This window comes from Danio rerio, chromosome 17, assembly GCF_052040795.2.
Source record: "Danio rerio strain M-AB ecotype USA chromosome 17, GRCz13ab, whole genome shotgun sequence".
In the NCBI taxonomy this organism is placed as follows: domain Eukaryota; kingdom Metazoa; phylum Chordata; class Actinopteri; order Cypriniformes; family Danionidae; genus Danio; species Danio rerio.
In genome coordinates, this window is record NC_141037.1 from 25,511,719 (window position 1) to 25,537,000 (window position 25,282).

Sequence of the window (25,282 nt, forward strand, 5' to 3'; positions counted from 1 at the left end):
AGAGTCTGCATGCCAAAGTCTTTCATTTCACACAGGACAGGTCTTTAAGGGTTACTCAAGGGCTTTAGGTAGTGACCAGTCAGAGAACATCAAACGCTAAATAAACATGCTCTGCTGAGCTCTGGTGTGCTACAGGACGGCTGACACTTTACGTCAAAAAGCTCAGGCCACATCCGAATAACATTTTAGTTCTCCTGACATCCTGTTTTAGAAGAAGAACAGTGTGAAACGTAGCGGCATAAAGATTCAGAAGCGCAGAGAAGGGGTTTTCAGGACATGATGAAATATCTGGCATGTAGCAGATTTATTCAGACGTTTTGCTGTATGAATTTTAATATGGAAAAATGAGATGCCCTTGAATGAAATGCAAAAGAAAGCCAAGAACAGGAACAGTATGGCACGTCAGTGTGATGCTGCCATAAATTAACTTTTACTCTCTTTTTTTTCCGCATTCCAAAAAGAGCAGTATTTTCATTTTTCTCTCTTCGTCAAAAGTCCTTTGTGCTCTGGTAAAAGGAAGATGGTCCAAATTAGCATCTATGTGTGACAGGTAAACTATTTATAATATTATAAAAAAAGAAAGAAAAAATGTCAACAGCTGAAGTCAAAATTATTAGCTCTCCTGTGAACTTTGAATTCTATTACTAATATTTTAGTTAATTTTAAAATATTAGTAATATAATTAATTTCTATTATTTAATTAGTTTCTAATAATTTTCTTATTATTTATTTAGTCTTTGCCATGGTGACTGTATAATATTTTTTTAGGTATTTTGCAAGATACTTCTATTCTTGAAATACAATTTAAAGACTTAGACATGTTGACTAGCAAATTAGGATAATTTAGGCAATTTAATGGATAACAGTGGTTTGTTCTGTAAACAATTAAATAATAAAACATTCTTAAGGGGCTAATGATGATATTTTGATATACTGTAATGATTTTTTTTTATTAAAAGCTGCTTTTAATAGAGCCAAATAATAATAAAAATACTTTCCTCAGAAGAAAAAAACATACAATTCATTTATTCATTTATTTTCTTTTCGGCTTAGTCTATTTTTTAATCAGGGGTCGCCAAAGTGGAATGACCCGCCAACTTATCCAGCACATGTTTTTACGCAGTAAAAAAAACTTCCAGCCGCAAAACATCTCTGGGAAACATCCATACACACTTACACTCATACACTACGGACAATTTAGCTTAGCCAATTCACCTGCATCACATGTCTTTGGACTGTGGGGGAAACCGGAGCTAAACATACAATACTGTGAAATTTTCCTCACTTCATATTTGGAAAAGAATGCAAATTTTACAGCAAGACAAAAAATGTTGATGTCCACTGTATATCAAATAAGCTATAACATTTTGTATTTATCAAAGGATCCTTCTAAATGTATTTTGGTTTCTGAAAAACCATAGACAAAACAAACTGATGTAGATCACTGGCTGTAAGCTGATTGCTTCTCTTTGGCAAAAGTCCTCTGTGCTCTACTGAACAGAAGATGGTCCAACTTAACTTTGCAGATTTTTGACTGGAAAGCTATTTATAGAATTATGAAAGAGAAAAAAGAAAGAAAGAAAGAAAGAAAGAAAGAAAGAAAGAAAGAAAGAAAGAAAGAAAGAAAGAGAAAAAAATAATTATCATATATGAAATAAAACTTTGTATTTGTCAATGAATCCTTGAAATGTTGTCTGGTTTTTGAAAAAGCATCAGGAAACATGTTTTTAACATGCATGCTGAAAATTCCATACGTTCACTACAAAATTCCATACAAAACTATTAAATGTCACACAAAAATATAAAATTAAACGTAATTTTTTCAATGTGACAAAGTTTGAAATATTTTACATTATTTTACTGTTTTTTAATATAAAAAAACCTTTCAGAAATGTAAAAAAAACTAGTGCTGACTCTAAAAATTATAATGTAGTGCATTCATTTAAACATTTGCACATATTTTGTTTGTATTTGTTTTCTTTTGAACATTTTAAATGTAGATCACCGGCTGTCAGCTTGTTTCTCTCCAGCAAAAGTCCTCTATGCTCTTGATGAAGGGGAGATGGTGCTCTTCCCGTAAATTAACCACAAATTAGCGTCTGTGTGTGCGTTCGCAGCGCCTCCATCCCAAGGACGATGTGCTAATGAGGCTTCAGTGCATTAGCGTGCCGGAATATTGAATTGTTTCACTTTTTAATAGAAAACATTGATCAAACGGGAGCGTGGCTTGGCACGCTGGTAATTGTTAGTGATTTAGATTAGATTAGTTGATGTCTTGTTTTGATTAGTAGGCCCTGTTATCTTATCACTGGCCTCTGCATGAAGCTCCTTCGCTAAGAAGAGACTTTACGCTTTAGCATGCAGAGGGAATATTTTAATTAAATTAAGACTTGCTCCATTCTTTCAAAGCTGAGATAGAGATGGAGGGGTGAAAGTGAGGATGGATGAGAAAATGAGAGAGGGTGGGTATGAAGTCATTGGGGTGCAGAGAGCTTTTTAGTTATGCACTTTAGCATGGGCTGAATTACTGTATGTGCTTCCCTTTACTGCTAATTGGTCCTGACATTCAGATGAAAGATAAGAATACAGGGTTGATTTGATTTTTAGAGTTAAAGTTCAGGTTAAAACTTTTGAATTAAATTTGCTGTGTTGTGACTTTTAATGCATGTCTGCTAGATTTGAGGCAGTGTGTATGCTAATATATCAGTAAAAGTTGGGGAAAATGTTTACAGTGACTCTGGAAAAATGTAATGCTAAATTTTTGCCATATATATAATCTAGTTCCCAACAACACTAATGACAGGGTATCCTTTCAAAAACAACATTTTAGGCCTTAAAAAGTTTTTAAATATTGTGAAATAATGTCATGTAGCTCTTAAATTATTTTAAACAGGTCTTAATTTTCCTTTGTTTATCTAAAGCTACCCAATCGGTCCAATCAACAACTATACATCCTACTCTAATAAAACCTTTAGCAAAACTTTATTCATAGCTAATATTTTAACACACTGTTGTGCATACATTTAAGTTTTATTTTAAGTTGTGTTGAAAAAAATGTGTGTACAACTAGGGTCTGCTTGTTTTTAAACATTATTAAAATTTGTGGAATTAGAAAAGTTTTTTGATGGAGCAAGTAATTTTTCTTCCTGGGCTTTGGGCCTTTAAAAAATCCTTAGTGTTTAGCCCTTTATAAGTCTGAATTTTCATTCTACATGGTCTTAAAAAGTCTTAAATTTGACTTGGTGAGACCTGCAGAAACCCTGAATGATAATAACTTTATAAATAATTAATATATTATGAATACAAGCTGCTTCTGTTTGAGGGTAAAATGTATTGTGGAAAACCATTGATTGTCGCTATTTCTTTGGCTGTGCTACTATAATCTGTTTGTACATACTGTAATTACATAAATTTCCTTCCCTAACCTTCATACTTGATCATTTAGCGTCATTTAGTGTTTTATTTTTAAGTTTTTGTTTCTTTTATCTTGAATGCTGATAACAGTAGAGCCGTTTATACTACAGAAGCATTCGGTTGCGTTTTGAACTTTGTATTTATGAAATAACCCTTGCAGTTATGTTAAGATTTTTTTTAAGCAGCACAGCGTTTTAAATATTTACTATTGTAACAAAATATGTAATGGATTTCTAAAAAGATCTGCTTTTCATAAATAAGTTATTTTATAATAAAATAGAGAAAACGTATATTTAAGTAGTTTAATGTAATAATTCATATAGAAAAAATATTGAAAACATTGTAAAATACACAAAAATATGCCTTGATCTTTTACAATTAATTAAATAATTTGGGGGGGGGGGGGTGTATTGCTGTTATAATCTGTAATGTAAAAAATGTATATACATATAGTTGAAGTCAGAATTATTAGCCTCCTTGTTTATTTTTTCCCCCAATTTTTGTTTAACGAGGAGATTTAAAAAAATATTTTAAATATATTTCTAATTTCTAATCATGGATTTATTTTTATCTTTGCCATTTTTCAAGACAATATTGATAATAGATAGATAATAGATATTGACCTAATATTGACCTTATGCATTTAAAAAATTAAAAACTGTTTTTATTCCAGCCAAAATAAAACAAGACTTAGACATACTGTGAAAATTTCCTTGCTCTGTTACACATCATTTGGGAAATATATAAAAAAGAAAAGAAAAACAAAAATCAAAGTGGGGCTAATAATTCTCACTTTAGCTGTGTATATATAAATACTTATTCCCAGATTTCCATTTCACCATGATTTAGAGGAGAAAAGCAATGTTTGTCATCCCACTTCAAGAGCTCTTTTGAATAAAGCACAGCTTCTCCCCATTTACAATATTGTTAGCAGTTAGCATGCAGAGCTGATTGTGTGCGAGGATGGCCAGCAGGCTGGTCATTGTCCTAAGTCAGTGGTGTGTTTCAGTGGGCCCGTCAGAGTGTCCACCCCTCTCATCAGAACTGCTCTGTGTGTGTGTGTTTCTCTTGTTCTTTTACATGCCATGTTAATTATGCTTCATTGTGCAGTGCTGGCTCTCTTGCTTTGATCTTTGCCACTGCTCTCTGTCTCTCTCTCACTTTTTTTCACTCTCTGTCTCCCTGTTCCTTGCCAACTCTGTGTATATGTGTGTGTTTAGGCCTTTGATAGCTGGATAACAGTATGAATTGTTTAGTAGTGGTCATTGTACTATGGGTAGGTGGCCTTCACAATCCATTAGGGCCGAGCCTCTGAGTCGCTCTCATGTTCTTCACCGCCTGCTGAGAGCAAATCGCTAATTAATCGACAATTAGAAAAAGCACAGCACACGTCGCCCCCCTCATGTCAGTACACACACATACACTCTTAAAGGAATGTTTAGGTTAAACGCATTTGTGGCATAGTGTTGATAAACTGTTTTGTTTCATTATTTTATTATTATTTTTTTTAAGCAAAAGCAAATATTGAGGTTGGAACACATTTAAAATTATGCAGTGTGAAGCATATTACTGTTTTTTTTTATAAAAGCTTTTGAATAATTACTTTTTTTATATTTTAAATTCATATTAATAAACATTAAGTATTATTGGGAATTAATAAATTAATTTAGACATTTTGGTGAATAAACTTACTATTCATTGTAAAGTTTGCAAGTATTATTTGTGTATTGTTTTAGCATTTATACATATTTTAAATTAGCTTTAATTTTTTTTGTCATTTTGTTCATACAGTAGTTTTATTGTGTGATATATTGTTATGCATTTACTATATATATATTATTTTATTTTACTTTAGCTTTAAGCATTTCTACCAGTTTAAGCATTTCAGTCTTAAGTTTTCCTAATCAAATATTTGTATTACAATGTAAACCCAAAAAGTTATAGTAACTCAAACGGGTTTAGGAAACTGATTGCTACAAACCAATTAAGTTTTAAAAAAACTAACCTGTAGGAGTACTGTGAACCTAACTCCATTTAAGTTGAAGTATTTAATTAACTCATTACCTTAAACACTGAGTTCAAAACTCTTTTCAAATAAGTAGAATTAACTTTAACATTTGATAAAGTTGACCGTTGGGTTTTACAGTGTAGTGTTTATATTTATTTTATTAATCTCTCAGCATTTTCATTTTTATAATATTTTAAATTATTTTTGTTGCATCGATTGCCTTTTGTTTGATCTTAAATTTCTAAGAACATTCCTCGAACTCTCAAAAATGGTCAGGAATCTTCCCTCTGTTGTCTCTTCCTCATTTTCAGCCCTCAATGAACAGAAAGCCGAGGAGAGCGAGTGATATAATTTTTTATTTATGTAGTCCTTTAAATCATAAAATGGGTGGGAGGGAGTCAGAAAAAGGGGACAGTGCATTTCTTCAGATTTCCTCAAGCATTAGTTGATCAGTGCAGTAATTTCACAGCGCTTTGGCCAGGGTAATTATGGAGAGTATGGAGAGAGAGAGAGTCGGAGAGGGGGAGCAAAAAAGATTCCAGGTGAGCTTCCTCGTGTTCACTGGCTCGTTATGATTAGTTTAATTGGACTGTGTTTGATTTTTACCGACGAGGCCCTGCTTCACCCTCCTGACTCTGTGTGACAGTGCGGTGACTTTTCCGAGCCGCCCGCAAGCCTCCTTTTCAGAGAGAGAGACGGGGCAAACCTTTGAACTGGCGGAGGCCTCCCTGCGCGCCTGTGTGTGTGTGTTTTCAGGCCGCCTCTATCATGTTCGCTTTTCAGCCTCGTTTCACTGCAGCGTCACACATCAAATCAACACGTAATCAAATATGTAGCTTTTCTTCTGCGCAGATCTGTTTTCTGTGTGGCGGGCTCTCTCTGTAGTCCACAGTTGTTAGCATCGGCCCACCTCTGATGCGTGAGAGTCAGTGGGAAGGCCCGGGGAAGACCAATTGTCCCAGCAAGCACTAGAGACTCGGAGTTAATTGGGCCAATTAGGCCACAGTCGTCCTCCTGTTCCCTGTTCTTTGGGTCTGACGCCCTCAAACGATTCCCCTCAGACTTTCAAAGGAACCGTGACTGCGTCCTCCATATGCATTTTAACATGCTGACGGGAGTGACTACACATTCCCATTGTCTTTTAAGTTGGAAACCTTTCTTTTTCCGGTGGATTCTCATCTAATGAAACAGAATGGATAGAAGGTAGTTGAAGGGCTGTGTGTGTGGAGATCAAAGCGGTTGGTTGGAACACAGAGAGAAAGAGAGAGAGAGAGAGAGAGAGAGAGACGCCCCTCCAGTCTCTTGATGAGTTGTGATCAAGCTCCTGCTCTCTCCAGTGTTACGCACACACAGTCATTTCTCAGTGGGTCTGTCTCCTCTTTTTTTCCCCCTTGTCTCCCTCTTTTCCCTCTCTCTTTCCACAACAACCTCTGCTTTCTTCTCTTCCTTTCTCTCTTTCCTACCGCCCTTCAGTTTTTTTAACCTCATTCCTACGTCTCTTGCTTATGAATAAAATATGAAGGATAAAAGCGTAAAGTTTTAAGTTCATTTTGATATGAAATTGCAATTGTTTAATCCAGTTATTTCAGTCTTGCTGAAAAAGTATTTGTTTTCTCTCTGTGTGTGTGTGTGTGTGTGTGTGTGTGTGTGTGTGTGTGTGTGTGTGTGTGTGTGTGTGTGTGTGTGTGTGTGTGTGTGTGTGTGTGTGTGTGTGTGTGTGTGTGTGTGTGTGTGTTTGTGTGTGTGTGTGTGTGTGTGTGTGTGTGAGAGAGAGAGAGAGAGGGAGTGTCTGTGTGAGCACTTTAATTAAAGAAAGTAAGTACAAGCATTAGTGTAATATTTTCCATTAACTTGTTGATTTTCTGTGGCATTAATGCATTTTAAATGGTCATGCTCCAAGTCTTGCTTAAGACCAAAAGAGATAAAACACGAAATGTAAAAAATAGAACTTATTTACTGTTTTATAAGTAGATATTTTATGGGTAAGTGTTTGATTTCCTGTTTAAAACACTTTTTTTTACATTTGAAACCTATTTTGGAATTAAAAAGACTAAACAGTTTTTTTTGGTTTAACAAATAAAGTACTAAATGAATTAATTTAGTCAGTTTAGAAATTAATTGAATGGTGAAACATGGGAGTTATGTCAAAACCCAGAGTTTATGCAATTTGCAACTTACAAAACAATGCCTAACTAGTCCGTTAGCTACTTAGTTGATATTTATTCACAAGTGCATGCAATTGTTTTTTTTAAACTAAAATTTTTTTATTCATGAAGAATGAATTTAATTATGTTATCATAATGCACAACCCTTTTTAACAATAATAAGAAAAGTTTCTTAATCACAGTGTCAGAATATTCAATTCATGCTTATTTCTATAGTATATACTTTTTTAGATTTTGTCAAAGCAGCTAACCATAGAAGTTCTAGTAAATTAAACTGTCAGTCCAGTTTTCAGAGTTGAAGTTCAGTTTAGTTCAGTTCAGTGTGGTTTAAATTTCACTGCTGAAAGTCCAAACACTGAAGAGCAAATCCATCGATGCACAGCATCACAAGTCCAAAACCAACAAGCATGTGATGAGAAACAAACTTTACCAATTGGCGAAGGTGAAGGAAAAAAACCTTGAGAAAAACCAGGCTCAGTTGAGCACAACCATTTTGCTTCTGGCCAAACTTAGAGCTAGCCAGTAGTTGCCGGAGTTGCAGATGTATTATAATGAATATTAGAATGACTTCTGAATGATCATGTGACAGTAATGGCTGATAAAATTTCTGCTTTATCATTACAGTATTGAAGTACTTTATAAATATATTAAAACAATATGAATTATTTTAAATCAATCAAACCATTATTGAATCATTTTCACAATAATAACTCCATTGAAACATGGATGAAAAAAATCAAAATTATTAGCCCTCCTGTTGAGTTTTAATTATTTTAAAAATATTTCCCAAGTATTGCTTTACAGAGAGATGATTTATTTCAATATATTTTTAAACAAAACAGTTTTACTATTTTCAAATAGTAATTTCTTTAAACTCTTGCCATTGTGTCTGTGCATAATATTTTTCCACTCAATTTGTGAGATAGTATGCAGCTTAAAGTCCCATTTAAAGGCTTAACTAGGTTATTGTGTTAACTAGGCATGATATTTCCTAAGAAGGCTAATAATATCGAACCTAAAGTTGTTTTTAAAAAAATCTATATAAACGGCATTTACTTTAGACTTAAAGGTTTTTTAAAGAAAATACTGTGAAAATATCCCTGTTAAACAACACTTGAAAAATAATTGAAAAAGAATAAAACTTTCACAGGAAGGCTCGTAAAAACGTCAATCTTTTCCATGTAAATGATGAAAGCGGAAAAATTAAGTAATTTTAGCAGAAGATAGATTAATGCATTTTCAGTAAAGGTTACAAAGATCAACTTTATGGAATAACAAAAAAGAAAGTTTTGAGGATGTCGCTGATTGTGATTTGATGTGTTCACCAGTGAATCATTAATAAGAGCAGTAATGTGCAACCACAAAGTATATGAAGAAAGGACATTTTCAATTTATGTTCACCCTAACATGATCCTGTTGTTATTGTGAACTAGTCATCAATAAATTTGCAAAGGTGATTTAATACTATTGAACATCCTGTCACCAACGCCCTGTTATTTTTTAACTCCTTTTACTCATTTCTTCAATCCTGATCAAACTTATCTCTCTAAACTTAGAAATGCATCACATTAAGGAAGCAATCCAACATTCATATTGGTTGAAGCAGGTGTGTGTTGTTTGTGCTTTGTAAAGAACAGCTTGTGGTGAATGGCTTTTTCTGATGGGTAATTATGTTGTCATGTAAAGGACAAAGTTTTCTTCCTGCTAGCACACAAACGCCTGCTCAACCTGTTCATCTACTACAGTTTCACCCGCATCAGGGGTATGTCTTTCCAACTGCCCACATTCAGATCTCCCTCTAGCTCTGTAACCATCTCTCCTCTGGCTCTACAGTCGGTTATTAAAATAGTCATGTTTTGTCCTGTTTAATTTGTGCTTTTGTTACGTTCATTCATGTTCCCTAGAAGTTTAGTGTGAGTATTTGCAATGTTCTCTTGAGGTGTATAAATTACAAATGGACCATATTCTCTCTTATTGTTGGATTAATGTTTATTTTCATAATCTGATTCATTTCTGAACAAAGCAGATACAAGGAAATTGAAAACCAAGATCACCCTCTATTCCCTAAATTAGTCCATTAATATGGTTCACTTAAATGAATCAATGAAAATGAGTGAATGAATTAAAGCACTGAGGAATACACACTGGAAGTGATGCCGTTTTTTATTTGTTGATAAATCCCTCCCATGGATTATACTACATGGTCAGACATTGTGATTGTTTTTAACACTTAGAGATTTGTCTAGAATTTGTCCAGGCATTTTATTTTTCTGTTGTGTATAAATATTTCAATTTAACAATTAAATAATTTACTTAGAAATGTACATCGATAAGATGCCGGTGTGGATGCTCTGTTGTGATCAGATGTGGAAATTTATTTGACAAGCAAACTCTCATAGTGGATTATGGGTGCTCTATTCGTTTAGTGTACATCGGTTGTACACTCATTGTTAGGGTGCATTGTGGGATTGATTGAATGCATTTCAGAATAACCACTATGGTTTCGGGCAGCACTTAAATGTCTGCTCCCACAGGAATAGAAGCACAGCATTACAATATATTTTTCTGTGTCATATCTTTAAAATGTATAAACATTAATTTTCCACTGTATTTTCAATGGATTTTCAGCACTCAACTGCTACTCCTTGCAGAGCTTGAATTTAAACAGCCTTTCATCTATTTTTACGCTTGAACAACTAGATGATTGCTTAGGTCTATTAAACTGACTATATTTTGATTAACTTACAATATCGATGTAATGTGTAAAAGCAATCTTATGAAGTTGAGGATAGTTGCATTAATCTTTTATTGGAAGTTTATTGGTTGCTGAAAAAAACTGCATAAAACCCATTAGATGATAAAAAAAAAGTCTCAGTAGGGTGTTTTCACACATCTATGTAATGTAATTTGTATTTATATAGCACATTTATTATGTATGGCCAATACACCCAAAGCGCTTTACAATCATGATTTTTGGGTCTCTCCACACCACTACCAGTGTGCAGCATCCATTTGGATGATGCGATGGCTGCCACAGGACAACGATGCCCGTGTGCTCACTACACACCAGCTATTGGTGGAGTGGAGAGACAGTGATTAGGCTAATTCGGTGAATGGGGATTATTTGGAGGCCATGATCATAAGGACTTTGGCCAGGAGAAGTGTCATGGGATTTTCAAGGGCGTCTCATCCGCCAACTGACAGTGTAGTGTCCCCTTCACTTTTAAGGCTGATTTATACTTCTGCGTCAAACACCGGCGTAGGCTACAGCGCTGACGCATAGCCCTTCGCTGTGGCCGTCGCCGTCACTGACGTGCACTTCTCAAAAATTGTAACTACACGTCGCAACAACGCATAGCGCAAGCTCTGTGATTGGTCGGCTTGCTAGCGCCGACGAGTCTGGGCGGGACCGAGAGCAGCGCGAATGGCATGAGCGATTGTTTACAAGTGTGGAGTCCCGTGAAGGAGCTCCGGATGGAAAGTTTTGTTTTGTGTTTACCTCATGGTTAAAGTTGTTGCACGTTTGTTGCCAGTTTAGTTTGTTCTTGACATTGTTATTTTAATTCATTAGCCCTATAAGTTCCATAAAAATGTCCTTATGAGGTACGTTACATTTCAGATGTCTTTCTGAGGGACAAACCTGGCCCAGTGGCTTTTATTCTTCTCTAAAGAGAAATGGGTTTGTAACCGTTTTACTTTTTTTTTTTTTTTTTTTTTTTTTGTGCCGGGTGCTAAGGGCAGGCTGTATAGCCCGCAAGACATCTATCTCTATCTCCCGATTTATCTGTTCACCCTCGCACCGCACCAGTATCATCTACACACATGCAGAAGCATAATTATGCCATGTACAACGGCCTTTGATAGCATGTACAGTTTTCTTCTTAATTCTTTATCAAATGCATTGATCGTGGTGTATGTGCATTGATCCAGGAAGCACATCTGCAGCCTGGCGATAAGGCCACGGTGGCATCTCTCTCTCTCTCTCTCTCTCTCTTGCTTGCTCGCTCACTCTCGTTTGGCTGGAGGCTAAAGCAGGCTGCTGTAGGATTAGCTGATGCTCAACTACTTGCATTTTAAGTTGACACCTCAACACCAAGCAGAGGCCACATTACAGAGGAAAAGCTGCCCCATTCGTCCACCCAATGCTTCCCTTTCCATACACTCTCGCCCTCTCTCTCTCTTTCTCCCTCTCTTTCTCGACTACATATAATTGGATTTGTGAACGGGAGCAGCCGAATGCTTCCTTCAGAATGGCCGGGGACACAAGGTGAAGTTTTCTCATTACAGACCACGAAGCCAGGGGACAGATCATAGACGATCTGTATTTTCCATTTAAAGAGGACAGAAATGGGAGCGAAGGAAGAATAAAAGAGAGGAGGGTTTGATAGACAGTGCGGAGAGAGGGAGGTGAAGAGGACAAGGAAGTCTCTTTATTTCACAGGTCACTTTCTAAAGGACTGAGTGAGAGAGGGTTGATGAGCCCGAGACGTGGCAGTGTTTTTTATTTTCTCAAATATGCGTCAAACATCACATTCATGTTTGGCTGCTTTTGTAAAAGTCCTGAATATCTGTTTTTTTGTTTTTTTTTGTATTTGTGGGTTGTCTGTATCTGCTTGTTAAGGGTGTCAAATGGAATAATGTTTCTGTGTCTAACCCACTGCTCATTTGAATTGAGAAAATCATTTATGACCATATCTCACATTAAAGTAAATTTTATATAAAATTTTGTTGTGCAAAACAATCTCTGGACTGGCTGCATTTCAGACACCAATATTTAAAAAAATATAAATTACTTTCTGGCCATCGGAAATAGGCATATAGAGTTGAAGTCAGAATTATTAGCCCCCCTGTTTATTTTTTCCCCAATTTCTGTTTAACTTAGAAAAGATTTTTTTTTCAACTCATTTCTAAACATAATAGTTTTTATAACTCATTTGACAACTCATTTGACATGACAGTAAATAATATTTAACTAGATATTTATCAAGATACTTCTATACAGCTTAAAGTAACATTTAAGGGCTTAACTAGGGTAATTAGATTAACTAGGCAGGTTGGGGTAATTAGGCAAGTTACTGTATAATGATGTTTTTTTTTCTGTAGATGATAGAAAAATTATATAGCTTAAAGGGGCTAATAATTTTGACCTTAAAATGTTTTTTAAAAAATTAAAAACTGCTTTTATTCTAGCCGAAATAAAATAAGACAAATAAGACTTTCTCCGGAAGAATAAATATTATCAGACATACTGTGAAAATTTCTTTGCTCTGTTAAACATAATTTGGGAAATATTTGAAAAAGAAAAAACTATTCAAAAGTGGGCAAATAATTCTGACTTCAACTGTATATATGTATATGAAAGTTGCTTCGCGAGATGTCACACCTAACAAGCGGATGAGTTCACAATTAAAAGGGGTTGGGAATTAAGAACTGGTTGCTACTTACAACTGGTCTTGCTGTCATGGCTATCAGTTTTTTTTTCTCTCTATGTTAAAGTAATTTATTACTGTTCAAAAGTCTGTATATGCACAATTTATAAAAAAAAATGGCATTTGATTTGTTTATGAATGTACACAAGTACATATACACCATTAAAACAACATGATCATTCTGACAATTAAGTTAAATCATATCAGTTAAATTAATAATTAATTAATTTAGGTAAAAACTGAATAAACCAGTATGCAAAAATAATTTTTTTTCAAATAATAACATTATATATATTTTAAATCAGCTGAAAAAATAGTATTGATATGGTATCTATAATTTACAATAAAATAAAAATAATAAAATAATCAATCAAACAAAGTTTAAATGTTGTTTTATTAGCTTTTATTAAAATATTAGTTTAACAGTGATTTCTAATTTTGTAAATATTACAAAAAAATGATTGATAACAATAATTTACACTAGTAACAGTTTTTTTTTATTTTGTTTTTTTACAATCAAAAGAATCTGTATCTTTGTATCTTTTACACTGTTATCTGAAATCTAGAAAGATCTCTTTATTTGAAAAACTGGTTGCTGAGAAGTTAATAGAATCATTCCTGGAATCAGAATAACAACAGATAAAGTAATATCTGTGTACACACGTGTTGATGTGTGCGGCATTTGGACGGGATAAAGATCCAAATACCCTGTTCTATTTCTTCACTGCTTGTGTATGTGTGTGTATGCGTGGTCCTCCTCTTCTCTCCACACTCAGTGTGTCATGACAAATATATCTGTTTGTGCTTCACTGGCTGGCACCGTCTCTGGCTGGCTGGCACGGCTGTGTTAGCGCCAGGGCCCTGAGCCTGTGTGTGTGCCCAGCCGAGCGACTCCTTCCATGGCTCGCTGCACCCCCACAGCCCCCACCCAGCCTCCAGCCCCCTCCAAAAGAGCAGCCAGGCTGGGGCAGCCACCCGGACCCCATGCCCACTGTGAGTGCTTCTGTCTGGGCCTCAGCTCTACCGCCCACCCCCTCTATCCCTGGATCTTCAGCCCAGAATCAAGCCGACAGCCCTCCATTATCTGCTTTTGCACCTCTCCCCCCCCCCTGTTTTTGCTTCCCAAAAAAGTGGAGCAAAGCCTTCCCACACACCTCGCTTTCTTCACCACCTTTAACTATCACTTTGTCATCATTCCTTCCTCCCCTGATGTTCTTCTTTTCATTTGCTTGACTCATTCTTGTGGCTCCCCTTATTATCCTTGGAGATCTGCAGCTGGGAGGTTGGATGGGCCACTGATCTCTCTTCCCTCTTTTCCCTTTTCGTCCTCTTTCTTTTGCCCTCAGTCCCAGCAAAGCCCAGTTGGAGAGTCCAGACTGAACGGTCAAGCTTCAGTGTAACTGAAGAAGAGCCACTTGAAGTCCATTTGAAGAGACAGTCATTAAAGAAATCTCTTCATAAGAGGAGAGAACGTTTCACACCTCATTGCTGCTGTAGAAATGGATCGTTCCACAGTGGTTGTTCTGCACAGTGTGCAGGGCTCATTCATTTCGTGGAGTCCATTTGTATCTCCTAGTGATTGTTTTGCTCCATGTTTTTTGACCTCACACCTTCATAATGTTCCCTTTCAGTTTCTTAAGCTTTCAATAAGTTATTTTCACGGGCATGGTTAAATAATACTACTACTAATAAAATATTAACAATAATATTTCAAATCACAAATAAAAAAAGACTTAAGTGATGGAGAGATCATTTATTAGTAGTTTTAGTGTTTTATTTCAATCATTACATTTTTTCCAAATTCTGTCACAGTACTTTTATTTATAGCACTAAGGATCTTTATTTTCATAAATATTATTTTTATGGTAATGGATTCAATATTTGATTAAAACAGTGGTTTTCAAACTGTGGTACGGGGGCTTCCTTATAGTGGTTAGGGGATATATATATGAAGCATAAATAGTCCTCACTTTAGGTCACAAAAGTGGATAAAGTTAAGTTAATAAAGCATTTATTAACATACAAATTGACTATTAAAATATGCCTGAGTAATACGATATATAAATGTTAATTTGAATAGTTTATTAATCATTTACTAACTCATTCTGTGAATAATCTTTAAAAAACAGCAACTTCTCTCAAATAAGTTTGTAAGTAATGATACTTAATTTAGTAATAAAAAAGAATAATTATAAGTATGAAAGAACAATTATTAAGTCCATTTTAAATGTGCTTTTAAGTCAAGAAAAGAGAATTTGTAGTTGCATTTATAAACTGCTTACTAACATCTATTACATCTATTAGTGTAAAGTTAATGCTTAACAGATAATGAATTATCTTTGTGCTATAATGCTTAATAAAGCATTCATAGTTTATAGCTATTATAAAGTGTTACCACATTTTCTATTTTGTATAAAATATGTTTGGGTGATGCTTTTGAACTTTCTATTCATTAGAGAATGCTGTTTTTTCTAAAAGTAATTTTTCAAGTATCTTTGTATATTAATATACATTTATCTTGTATATTAATTGAAGTGACTTCTGAAGAGTCATGAAATTTGTATCTTCATTACTGGAATAATTAGCATTTATATATATATATATATATATATATATATATATATATATATATATATATATATATATATATATATATATATATATATATATATATATATATATATATATATATTAAGGAAGTTAAGTTTCAAAATATTACTGTATATATTGTATTTATTTTGAATCAAAGCAGTACAGTCTAAATGGAAGAGATTTTAAAAATATTACAAAATCTTACTTTTGAATGGTAGTGCATGTCAAAAATTATAACCTATTTTAATAAACCCTGTAAAAGTATGTTAATGTCTAGAATCCTACTGTATAGGCCTGAAGTGTTTCCAAAAAAATCTGTCTTTATCAGTTCAAGTCAAATGCAAAAAAAGCCCAGGCCTGGAAAATGCAATATAAAATATAAGAAGTCATTTTTTCACACTAATGTCAGCATCCATTTAATGTGAATCAGCATTTATTAGCTTCATACAGTGCCTGTCTGCCCCTTTACAGATTTGACCAATTCAAGCCCCTTATAAATGTTTCAGCAAAGTCGGCGTGGATGGAATCATCTCCCCTTTCCTCTGTCTGCTGCTGTTCATCTCTTGTTAATTTTCCTTGACTACAGTATTACAGAACATTTCCAGAGTTGCCTCAAAGCAGTTTACACTGGGCCTGCTGCTAATCCTGTCCTCTAGGCGCAAACACACAAGGAATCTCATTTTTGGGTGCTAATGGCTAGACCAGCTCTGAATCACTGTATGTAAAACAGTGTGTCGAAGGTTGTGTGTGATGATACCTCCAAGGTTGAACTGATCATGTGCCATTTCAAACTTCAGCTGCAGAAAGAATGACAATTATATTAAGTTGTATTGTATGATGAGCACAAGGGAAAAGCCTTACAGCTCAAACATTAGTATAAAGGTTCATTTTTATTTATTTAAAAAAAATCTACAAACCTTATGGTTCTGTTTGTTTTGATTGATTGCTCAAATTATTCACATCCATATTATTGGCTATTTCAAGTCCATTCATCATTTACATCAGATGTATTCATTTTGCAAGAGCATATTTGCCCAATTTAGCTTTGGCACAAGCACTGCATTTTCAGATGTAACCTGGCCTTAGCTTTGTCTTGCATGTTCAAATTGCCCTGAGACCCCTAGGGCCCATGGCTGGACCCCCGAGAAGCGCTCCTGGGATTCCCTCATCTGCATCTCTCTGCTTTATTGTCTTTCTGAACAATGGCTTCAGACAAACAGTGTCCACAGAAACAGGTGAAATGGGGTTAATTAGCTTAACGCTTTTGTAACCAGTTGGGTAAATTCACTCTCTGCTCTTTTGCTCCAGAAACCTGTTAGCACTTAGAAAAAATATGTGTGTGTGTGTGTGTGTGTTGTTTGGATAAGCAAACCTGGCTAAATGTAAATAAATGGTAGTGGTGCTGTAAATCTTATACAACCATTTTAGGCTGTAATAACATTTGAGCAATGTGTAGTGTATTGTAAAATGTTCAGTTGATCGAATCATATATTCCATTAAATCATATATTCATTATTGGCAGGTCTACATAACATAGACATGCTGTAGATGCGTCATTTATAGCTGTTTCTGTTGGCTGCTGTTTCTTTAAGCCATCCATTATGTTTTCAACCAGAGGCTACTGTATATAATGCTTATTTTTCTTTATTGTTCTCTTTTACCTGTTTACCTGTCAGTCGAATGTGACATCTACATTTAACATGAATTAATTAACAGCAGTTACAATAATTTTGGCACCATGTTGTGACTTAACATGTGGAATTATTCATGAAATTGTGGGACTGTATAGTAGTTGGCAGCAGTGTTGAGTAAAGTTACTTTTAAAAGTAATATATTTAGGGTTGCATGAAATGAAAATATTGGGCTGAAACAAAAAATTTGTAATGCAATTGACTGTAAATGCTTTGTAATATTTATTTATTATTTGATTATATTATATAGTTTTGTAAAACTTTTTTAATTTAGCTCAATAACTTGTGTTTTACTATTTTGAAAACACGAGCCAATAATTATTATTATAAGTTATATTTAGGACATTTTATTGACAGAGAGGGAATCGAGAGACATAATTTTAGCGGCGCTACTTTCACAGCACGTTGGTGTTTTTGAAAGTTATTACTTTAAAATTGACTGCTTTTTCAGTGGTGATTTGCATTGGTTTACATTATGCTTTCTGAAAACATGGCGGAACTGATCTCGCCCATGATGCAGATTCCCATTCTTTATTGCAATCCTTCATTTGGTCACCTTTAAATGGAGCAATCAAAATAAATGCATTTTATAGTGCAGTGCTTTCTGCGTCTGGTGTGAAAGTCACTTCACACCCCGCAGCGATTAAGGCTGGAGGGAGAGTAAAACCAGCGAACTGAAACCAGTGCAGTGGAGCATAATCGTTTTTTTTTTTTTAGCTAATATTTTTGCCTGTTTTTGTCTCTCAACCAAAGATATCAGAATCTTAATCATATTTTAATATTTAAAAAAAATCCTAAAGTAACAAATACTTTCACATTTTTTCAAGATTGTAATATATTACTTTTAAAAAGAAGTTACAGTACATAGCAATACTGGTAACACTCACTGGTTGGGGAATGTAATGAAAGTTAGGTCAATAATAATAGCCAGCAGCTATAGATTTGAGAAAGCAGCATTGCTATTTTGATACATTGAGATGCTTGCTCTTGAGGGTGAACTTGACCTTTCACGTCAATGTCGACACATCTCTTTTGACTTGACTGTAATGGTAAATGGCATTTTATTTGTGGTAAATATACTTTGCAGTAAATTAATGCATTGATGCATTCATTAAAATAGTGTAAAGTCTGCATAAAATGCATCCAGTTATTTACTAGGAAGATTTTGCATGTCAAGCCCCAGCAAGATTTTATCACATCTTTCTACTATCAGATGGAAACCATGAAGTACTGTAGCTGATGTGTACATTTGTGTCTATTTCTCTTTGTTATTCACACAAACCACTCATAAACATGTAGTCATGGGGAAAAAAGACACTCCAGCAAGTATCTCAGGTTTATTATGTCTGGACATATACAGAATCAATGACAAATAAACCATGCAGTGAATCTGTCGCTGTCTCTCCCTCTCTGTGCCAGAGACCCTCCATCTAGGTTAGTAAAAACGCTGCTATCAGTCTGATCTGATGGGAGGGAGAGAGAGTGAAAATGGCATTTCTGTCAATTACTTGAGATGGCACCCGTTCAATAACCCCCCTTTCCCTCTGCTTGTGTGTGTGTGTGTGTCAGGAGCGTGATGAAGAACGGCGCAGGCAGCTGCGAGAGAGAGCCAGGCAGCTGATAGCGGAGGCTCGATCTGGAGTAAAGATGGCTGAACTGCCTCTCTATACTGACTCCACCTCTATTGCCTGTAGTGCAGCTGGGAACAACTTAAAAGGAAGGTCAAAGACAGCTGGAGGTGAGTGCAGGGGGCTTTTATAGGCCGAACACGCACGTACGCTCACAATGCATAAACACGCACATATGCATGCACACTTTCTCATAAGTATGCAAACGTACACACAAATCTGCATGCATTGATTCTGAAATACCACACTCATAAGCTTTGCTCTAAGCCTAGTGAGCTGTCTACTTAAACATGACACCTTGATGATGTAAAAGTCTTGTTTAGGCTGAAAAAGTCAGCTTCACATCCTTCATGATCATGTAACCCCATAATAAATTACATCTTGCTTTTATAGGGATAATAATGAACATTTTTTCCTGGTTGGTACTTTTCAGTACTACAGCCCTTAGTTTCTTTTCAAGTTAAAAGCAGGCATGGCCAACCAGCGCCATTTTGGTTACGTGTCATTGCTCCAAACGGGGGTTACCAAACAAGGGCAAAGAGGCGGATTATGAGTGGAGCTACAGATTCCTGCTAGCATTTTGCTAAGATGGGCTTTTCTTTAGGAGAAACGCTTAATACTTGATTACCTGCTACTCGTTTTTGTTCTGACCACATGTGCTTAGTTGTACGCTATATCAATAAAGTGTTTAGTCTTTAAAACAATGTTGTAATACATTGAGCCCATAAACATTGTTCTTAAGATGTTTTTCTATAAGAGGAAAATGCTAATTACTTTCAAATACTTTAGTTATAGTCTATGTTAGTAAATGCAAGACTATTTATGAAATCCACGCATAAAACTGTATGACGTTTCAGATCACTGTTCTGTAGCCTACAGCTAATCAATCTGTCAGATTCTGCAGTGTTTTACAGGTCTAAAGAAAAATATATATGATAAATTATCTAAATAAAACAAATACATTTATAGATACAGTATGGTATATAAGTATGTAAGAATTACAATCACCTGGGAAATAGAGGCCATGTGAATGGTTTTTGAGCACAATTAAGGGCACACAGCATGCCGTATTATCTGATAATTGTAAGAAATAATTCCAAAATGCAACTGACTGTGTGAAGCCACATAAAACAAAATAAGAATACGATGTATATGCCGAGTTCAGCGGCTAATCAGCCGGAATCAACTGGGGTGATGGGGACCAGCAAGACCTAGCTGTCACACAAGTGGCCACACCCTTAATTATGCTGACTTGATATAACTTAAAAAAAACAAAACAGATGAGTTCTAAAATAATTCACACCCCTCACAGTTGTCATGAAGGGTAATGTTAGCGATATGAACCAAAATCAAACAGCAAATCAGCAAAATTTTTTCTGCTGAAAAGTTGTCCAATTTAACATTGGGCTCCATAGAAATGTGCTTTATTATGGAATCAGGACTAGTGGAATTTCAATAATTGCAGTTTCAGCTACTTCCGTATTAGCTTCAAGAGGAAGAGCGTGAGGTTGCCAGATTGAGTTGATGAACTTGATAAGGGAATATGTCTTGACAATCCACAAAGACGTGACTTAATAAAGCATGAAGTCATGTATTATTTTAATGGTTGCCTTAGTTTGAATGTGAATCCCCTCATCAGGCAGGGCTGCACCAGCGTGAGAGAGTGGATTAAAGCGCATCAAACGAACAGTATTAAAATAAGAAGAATAGAAAAAAAAGAATAATTATTTTTGTATACATTATACACGCATCTAATGCTTGTATTTGCAGCAGCTCCAAACCTGCAACTTCACGCATTGGTTTAAATTAGGCTTTCCAGTCTCATTGTTCAGTCCATTAGTACTGCTGTATGCCTTCATCTGAGGGAACGGCATAGATATATACACTAGATATGGCATATGGACCCTGAGCCTGCGTCAATACCACCGTCACATTTGTACAGCACTCATAAGACAAATGTCATTCAATCGAATTAGTCAAGACTAAAGCGAATGTGAAGATGCTGGACTTCAGTGCTGTGTATGAGTGTAGTAATGAGCAAACAAAGAAAAAGCACAAAGGCAGAACATTTCATAGGTAAAATGTAGTTTTTTACATTTTTCTATGTTACGAGCTTTTGTGCTAAAAAAGTGACATTATTGATGGTAATACAGTCTCTTACTGCACTGTTCGTTAGGCAAAGTAGCAGCAACTCGCATTAAATACTAGGGTTATGCTAGTTCTATTGAATAAATTCAGCAAACAATGTAAATAAAATATGACAACAAGATGCTGCGGTGCTAGAAACTTGTGTTATTTTCAGCTAAGTGAACGAGTCGTTCATAATGGGGATTCATTCACAAACTAATCGCTCCCTCCGTTAGAATGGGAAATGAAAGCAGAACGGGTGTGTTTCAGGACATGGATTAGATCAAATTTAACAGGGAGGGTGAATAACACATTTCCATGCACACAAACACATGCTCTTGTTGGCAATGCTCATGCAGTCACTTATCCATCAATGTAGAAAAGTGATGTAAAATTATATTTGCATACTGACCACCGGGAAAACTCCCAATCATAGATATACTGTATGTATATATATGTGTATATATCTGGCCACTCACATTCATATTCACTTCAAAGGAGCGCTACCCTGTACTAAAATGGCGGCTCTATTGACACATTCCTTCTAATAAACAACAATAGTGGTGGAGGAACAGACATGACATCTTGCTTTTAGTTTATAATAACACTGGACAGAATTTTCATTTTTTTCCAAACTAATCTTTTAATATTGCATTGTATTAGCAGTCCTTGAAGATGGGAATTCAAATATTACGTTTAAAGTTTATTCTGTCTTATTCTCACACACTTTCTGTCACTGTTATTTGTCATTCCCACAGGCTCCTCAAAAATGTTGTGAAAATGTTTCTAACAGAACCTCAAGGCTGAGTGTGCAGTGTTTGGCTTCTGAGATTTTTAATTCGTTCATGAAGAAATAAGTGTGTGTGTGTCTGTGTTTGTATGTCCATTAAGAGCCGGTTATGTCCATTAGTGGCTTTAAAAAAAACGATTTTGTTCCTCACTCCTTAATGGCAACCAACACATCTGCTTTCAAGGCCCAAAGGAGCATTACATTAAGAAACACACCAACACACCCACGTCGCCTGAACTCTAATTTGAGGTGTTCACAGAGGGCTTCACTTCCATTTGTTCAGGCAGTCGCTTCCCACATAATCCTTCGGAAATACATCAGGAGAACTCTGGCGGTGCCCTATGCCCCAAGACGCACACATACACACCAGCCTGCATGCCCCAATTCATCATGGCCATCATTATAACACACACACCCATGCCGGGTAATCAGAGGCTCATTGTCCACAGAGCACTCCTATGGACCGCATCTTCTTCAGCTTGGCTTTCCCACCGTGTCCTGCGTTATCATCAGCCACCATTTCTCCTTTTATTTCACATTACAGGACAATGGGATGGCACGTTAGTGTAGCGCTAACCGCTGGGTGGACCATGCAGAAACAGTGGGACATTAGCATTGCGGGCAGCTGCGGCGTGTTATTAAATGTGTTTACGCCAAGGGGTGTTAGCGTTGTGGCTAGCCGCTGCGTATAATTAAAAGCATGCGCGCACATCGAGCGAGAGGGGTGTTAGCAGCGCGTCGAGGTTTTGTTTAATACGCGAGGTGTTAACATAGCAGGCTGGCCGCTGTGCCTAATTCTGTGGCGGCCCGTGTCCGTGTGTACCATTTCACAGCTCAAGGGGAGACACAATATTCCTCTCCTTTTATCTCTTTCATCTCACTCTCTTTGACGCCCTCCATTTTCTCTTCATCCTCTCCCTGTCTGTCTAATAGTGTTCCCTCCTCTGCAATCACGCATTTACCGCAGCTCGGATATGCCACAGAACACCTTTCGTGGCCTGCAGAGATGGACAAACCCGTGTATAGACAGAACAGAGCAGAGCTGAGTAAAAAACGGGTCAGAGGGAGGGAGAGCAAGAAAGGCTGTGGAAGAAAAAAGGTTTATTTGGCCTTTCGGGCTGTTGAACTCTGCTAATTGTAGAACTCATTAAAAATCAGGTTGGAGGGAAATGCTATAGGCTTGATGCACAAGGCCTATCGTGCAGAACGCATAATCCTACCAACACACACACACACACACACACACACACACACTTACTCACACACAAACACTCGGCTGTAATTCTGAGAGCTCGAGCTGAGTAGAGCAAAACATTCGCAAGCAAAACTTTCACCGGCTCCAGCAGCATGCGTTCTGTTAATTATCTTAGCACTGCCCCGTGTGTGTGTGTGTGTATTACCGTATTATGGAAAGTAAATTTAAAAAGCACAAGCAAAAGGGGGAAAAGGAACACATTGTCGTGTTTACTCTTTTTCTCTGATTGTCAGAGCGCTTCCCTGGGGATGTCAGGTTCACTTAGTGCTGCATGATTATTTCAAAATAAAACCAAAATCATGATTTGGCTTGGTGGGACTGTTACGTTGCAAAAGTTGTAATTTAATTAAAGGGTTACTTCACCCAAAAGGGAAAATTATGTCACTAGTGACTCACCCCATGGTTTCTGCTACATTCATTCTTTCATGGCGGGGCGCCACACCAAAATTTATCCCGCCACGTCTACATTATAGCTTCTCATTCAAAATGTTCAGTCATTGTTGTTGTTGTTTTTATTAGCGGGTTATAAATGCACCAAAACATATTAAAAGGTAAGTGAAATATGACAGCACAAACGTTACTGTAATCGTAGTAGTGCTGTGCGTTATTTGTTTAACCCTTTAAGGTTACATGCTGACTGACGGTCTGACTGACAGGTGTGTGATGCGTGAGGCTAGCAAACACGAAGTAGCTTTCAGTTAAGATGAACACAGTTTCGATAATTATACTTTATAGTTAAAGATCTATGGATCTGCATGCAGTGAATTTATCTAGCTGGAGTTTATAGCCGTTTTACCTCAGGGCGCATCAATGCAGCTTCGTAGGTCTATTGGAGAGATTCATGAATATTCCTAGCAAATCTAATAAATGTTGGAGACAGTTTTGTGCACGAACAGAGGAAATTGGTGCACAAGCAAAGAGATACGAATGCGATCTCGACTTGTTATACTTCACTCACCACATTTGTCATTGAAATAATGCAGGTAGTTGGTAGATCTAAGGCCTGCCACCACACCCGGAAAAAATCCTGGAGGAAACACTGGGGTCTCATGTTGATGTAATCACCTGAAACCTTATTTCATTTTCAGAACTCAAATGAAGCAATTTTAGATTAAATTTCAGAGCTCTCTGACTCTCCATAGATTAATAAGGTCCTGAGATGTTCAAAGAAGCAGCACTAATAACATTGTCAAAACATTCCATGTGACTTCCATGTTCAACTGTAATCATACAATGCTCCAAGAACACCTTTATGTGTCAAAAACTGTAAAACTACTTTGTTTCCTTTTGTCTGCTCTTCTGCAACAAGAGAGGGTCTGCATTTATTGCCCGTAGTTAAAGCGCACTCTAATTTCACATGAAAGGAAAGTTATTGCTACAGTATTTTGGAACACAAAAGTCTTCATGGAGGTTTGTACGAGGTTCATGTGGAGCAGTAAATGGAGCTTTAGAAAGCTCTTGTATTTCAATGGAAATGTCTTAATTTATGTTCCAAAGATGAACAAAGCTGTCAAGAGTGTGGAACGACTAGATGTTAAATAATTAATTACAGAATAAAAAAATTTGGTGGTAAACTAACCCTTTAATGTACATCTTTGCCCCGTGCGATGAAGGAAGTAGATCTCACGTAACGTTTGTGAGAAATACTACAGTGAAAACTTTCCCAATTACTATTTGATGTATCACAATGGAGTGTCAGTCAAAAACACTTGAAACAAGATCCATTTCATTGGGTTTTATTTACCAGTGCCAGTACATAACTCTCCACATGGTATCAGATTGGTTTCTAATCATAAATACATAAAGACAGACCAAACAAATAAAATCAATGAGCTACATAAACAATAAACATAAACACCATAAATAAACATAAGAAAAAACTGCATGTACAAACAATACTTCATAAATAAACAACATATGAAAACATAACTCACCTTTGCACACAGCCACAACACCACATGAAAAGTCCAGAGCAGTAAAAGACCAGAGCATACTGCCACTCTGAAGCCACACTATTTAAAGGGGCTGATGATTATAGTAAAAAAGGTGCAGCTGTAAACCATGTGGTAGGCCTTCAATGCATGCATTCTGTGAGCATGTCACAGATTTTCTACACTATACCTACACACTGTTCTGTCCAAACAGAACTTACAAAAGATGATTTTCATCATAGGTGCCCTTTA

General features: G+C 36.1%; 1 protein-coding gene across 10 annotated transcripts in view; it reads left to right on the plus strand.

The window, feature by feature from the left end:
- The window catches only part of ehbp1 (EH domain binding protein 1), a 196,198-nt gene that overhangs the window by 109,876 nt on the left and 61,040 nt on the right, over positions 1–25,282 (plus strand). For 9 of the 10 annotated variants that reach the window (XM_087290470.1, XM_087290471.1, XM_087290474.1 and 6 more), the window contains one exon: positions 18,869–19,037. In XM_087290470.1, coding sequence (XP_087146596.1) covers positions 18,869–19,037 — 169 coding nt within the window. Of the gene's footprint in view, positions 1–1,201; positions 1,560–18,868; positions 19,038–25,282 lie in introns of those variants that run through there. The other variant, XR_015513384.1, reaches the window with a different exon arrangement.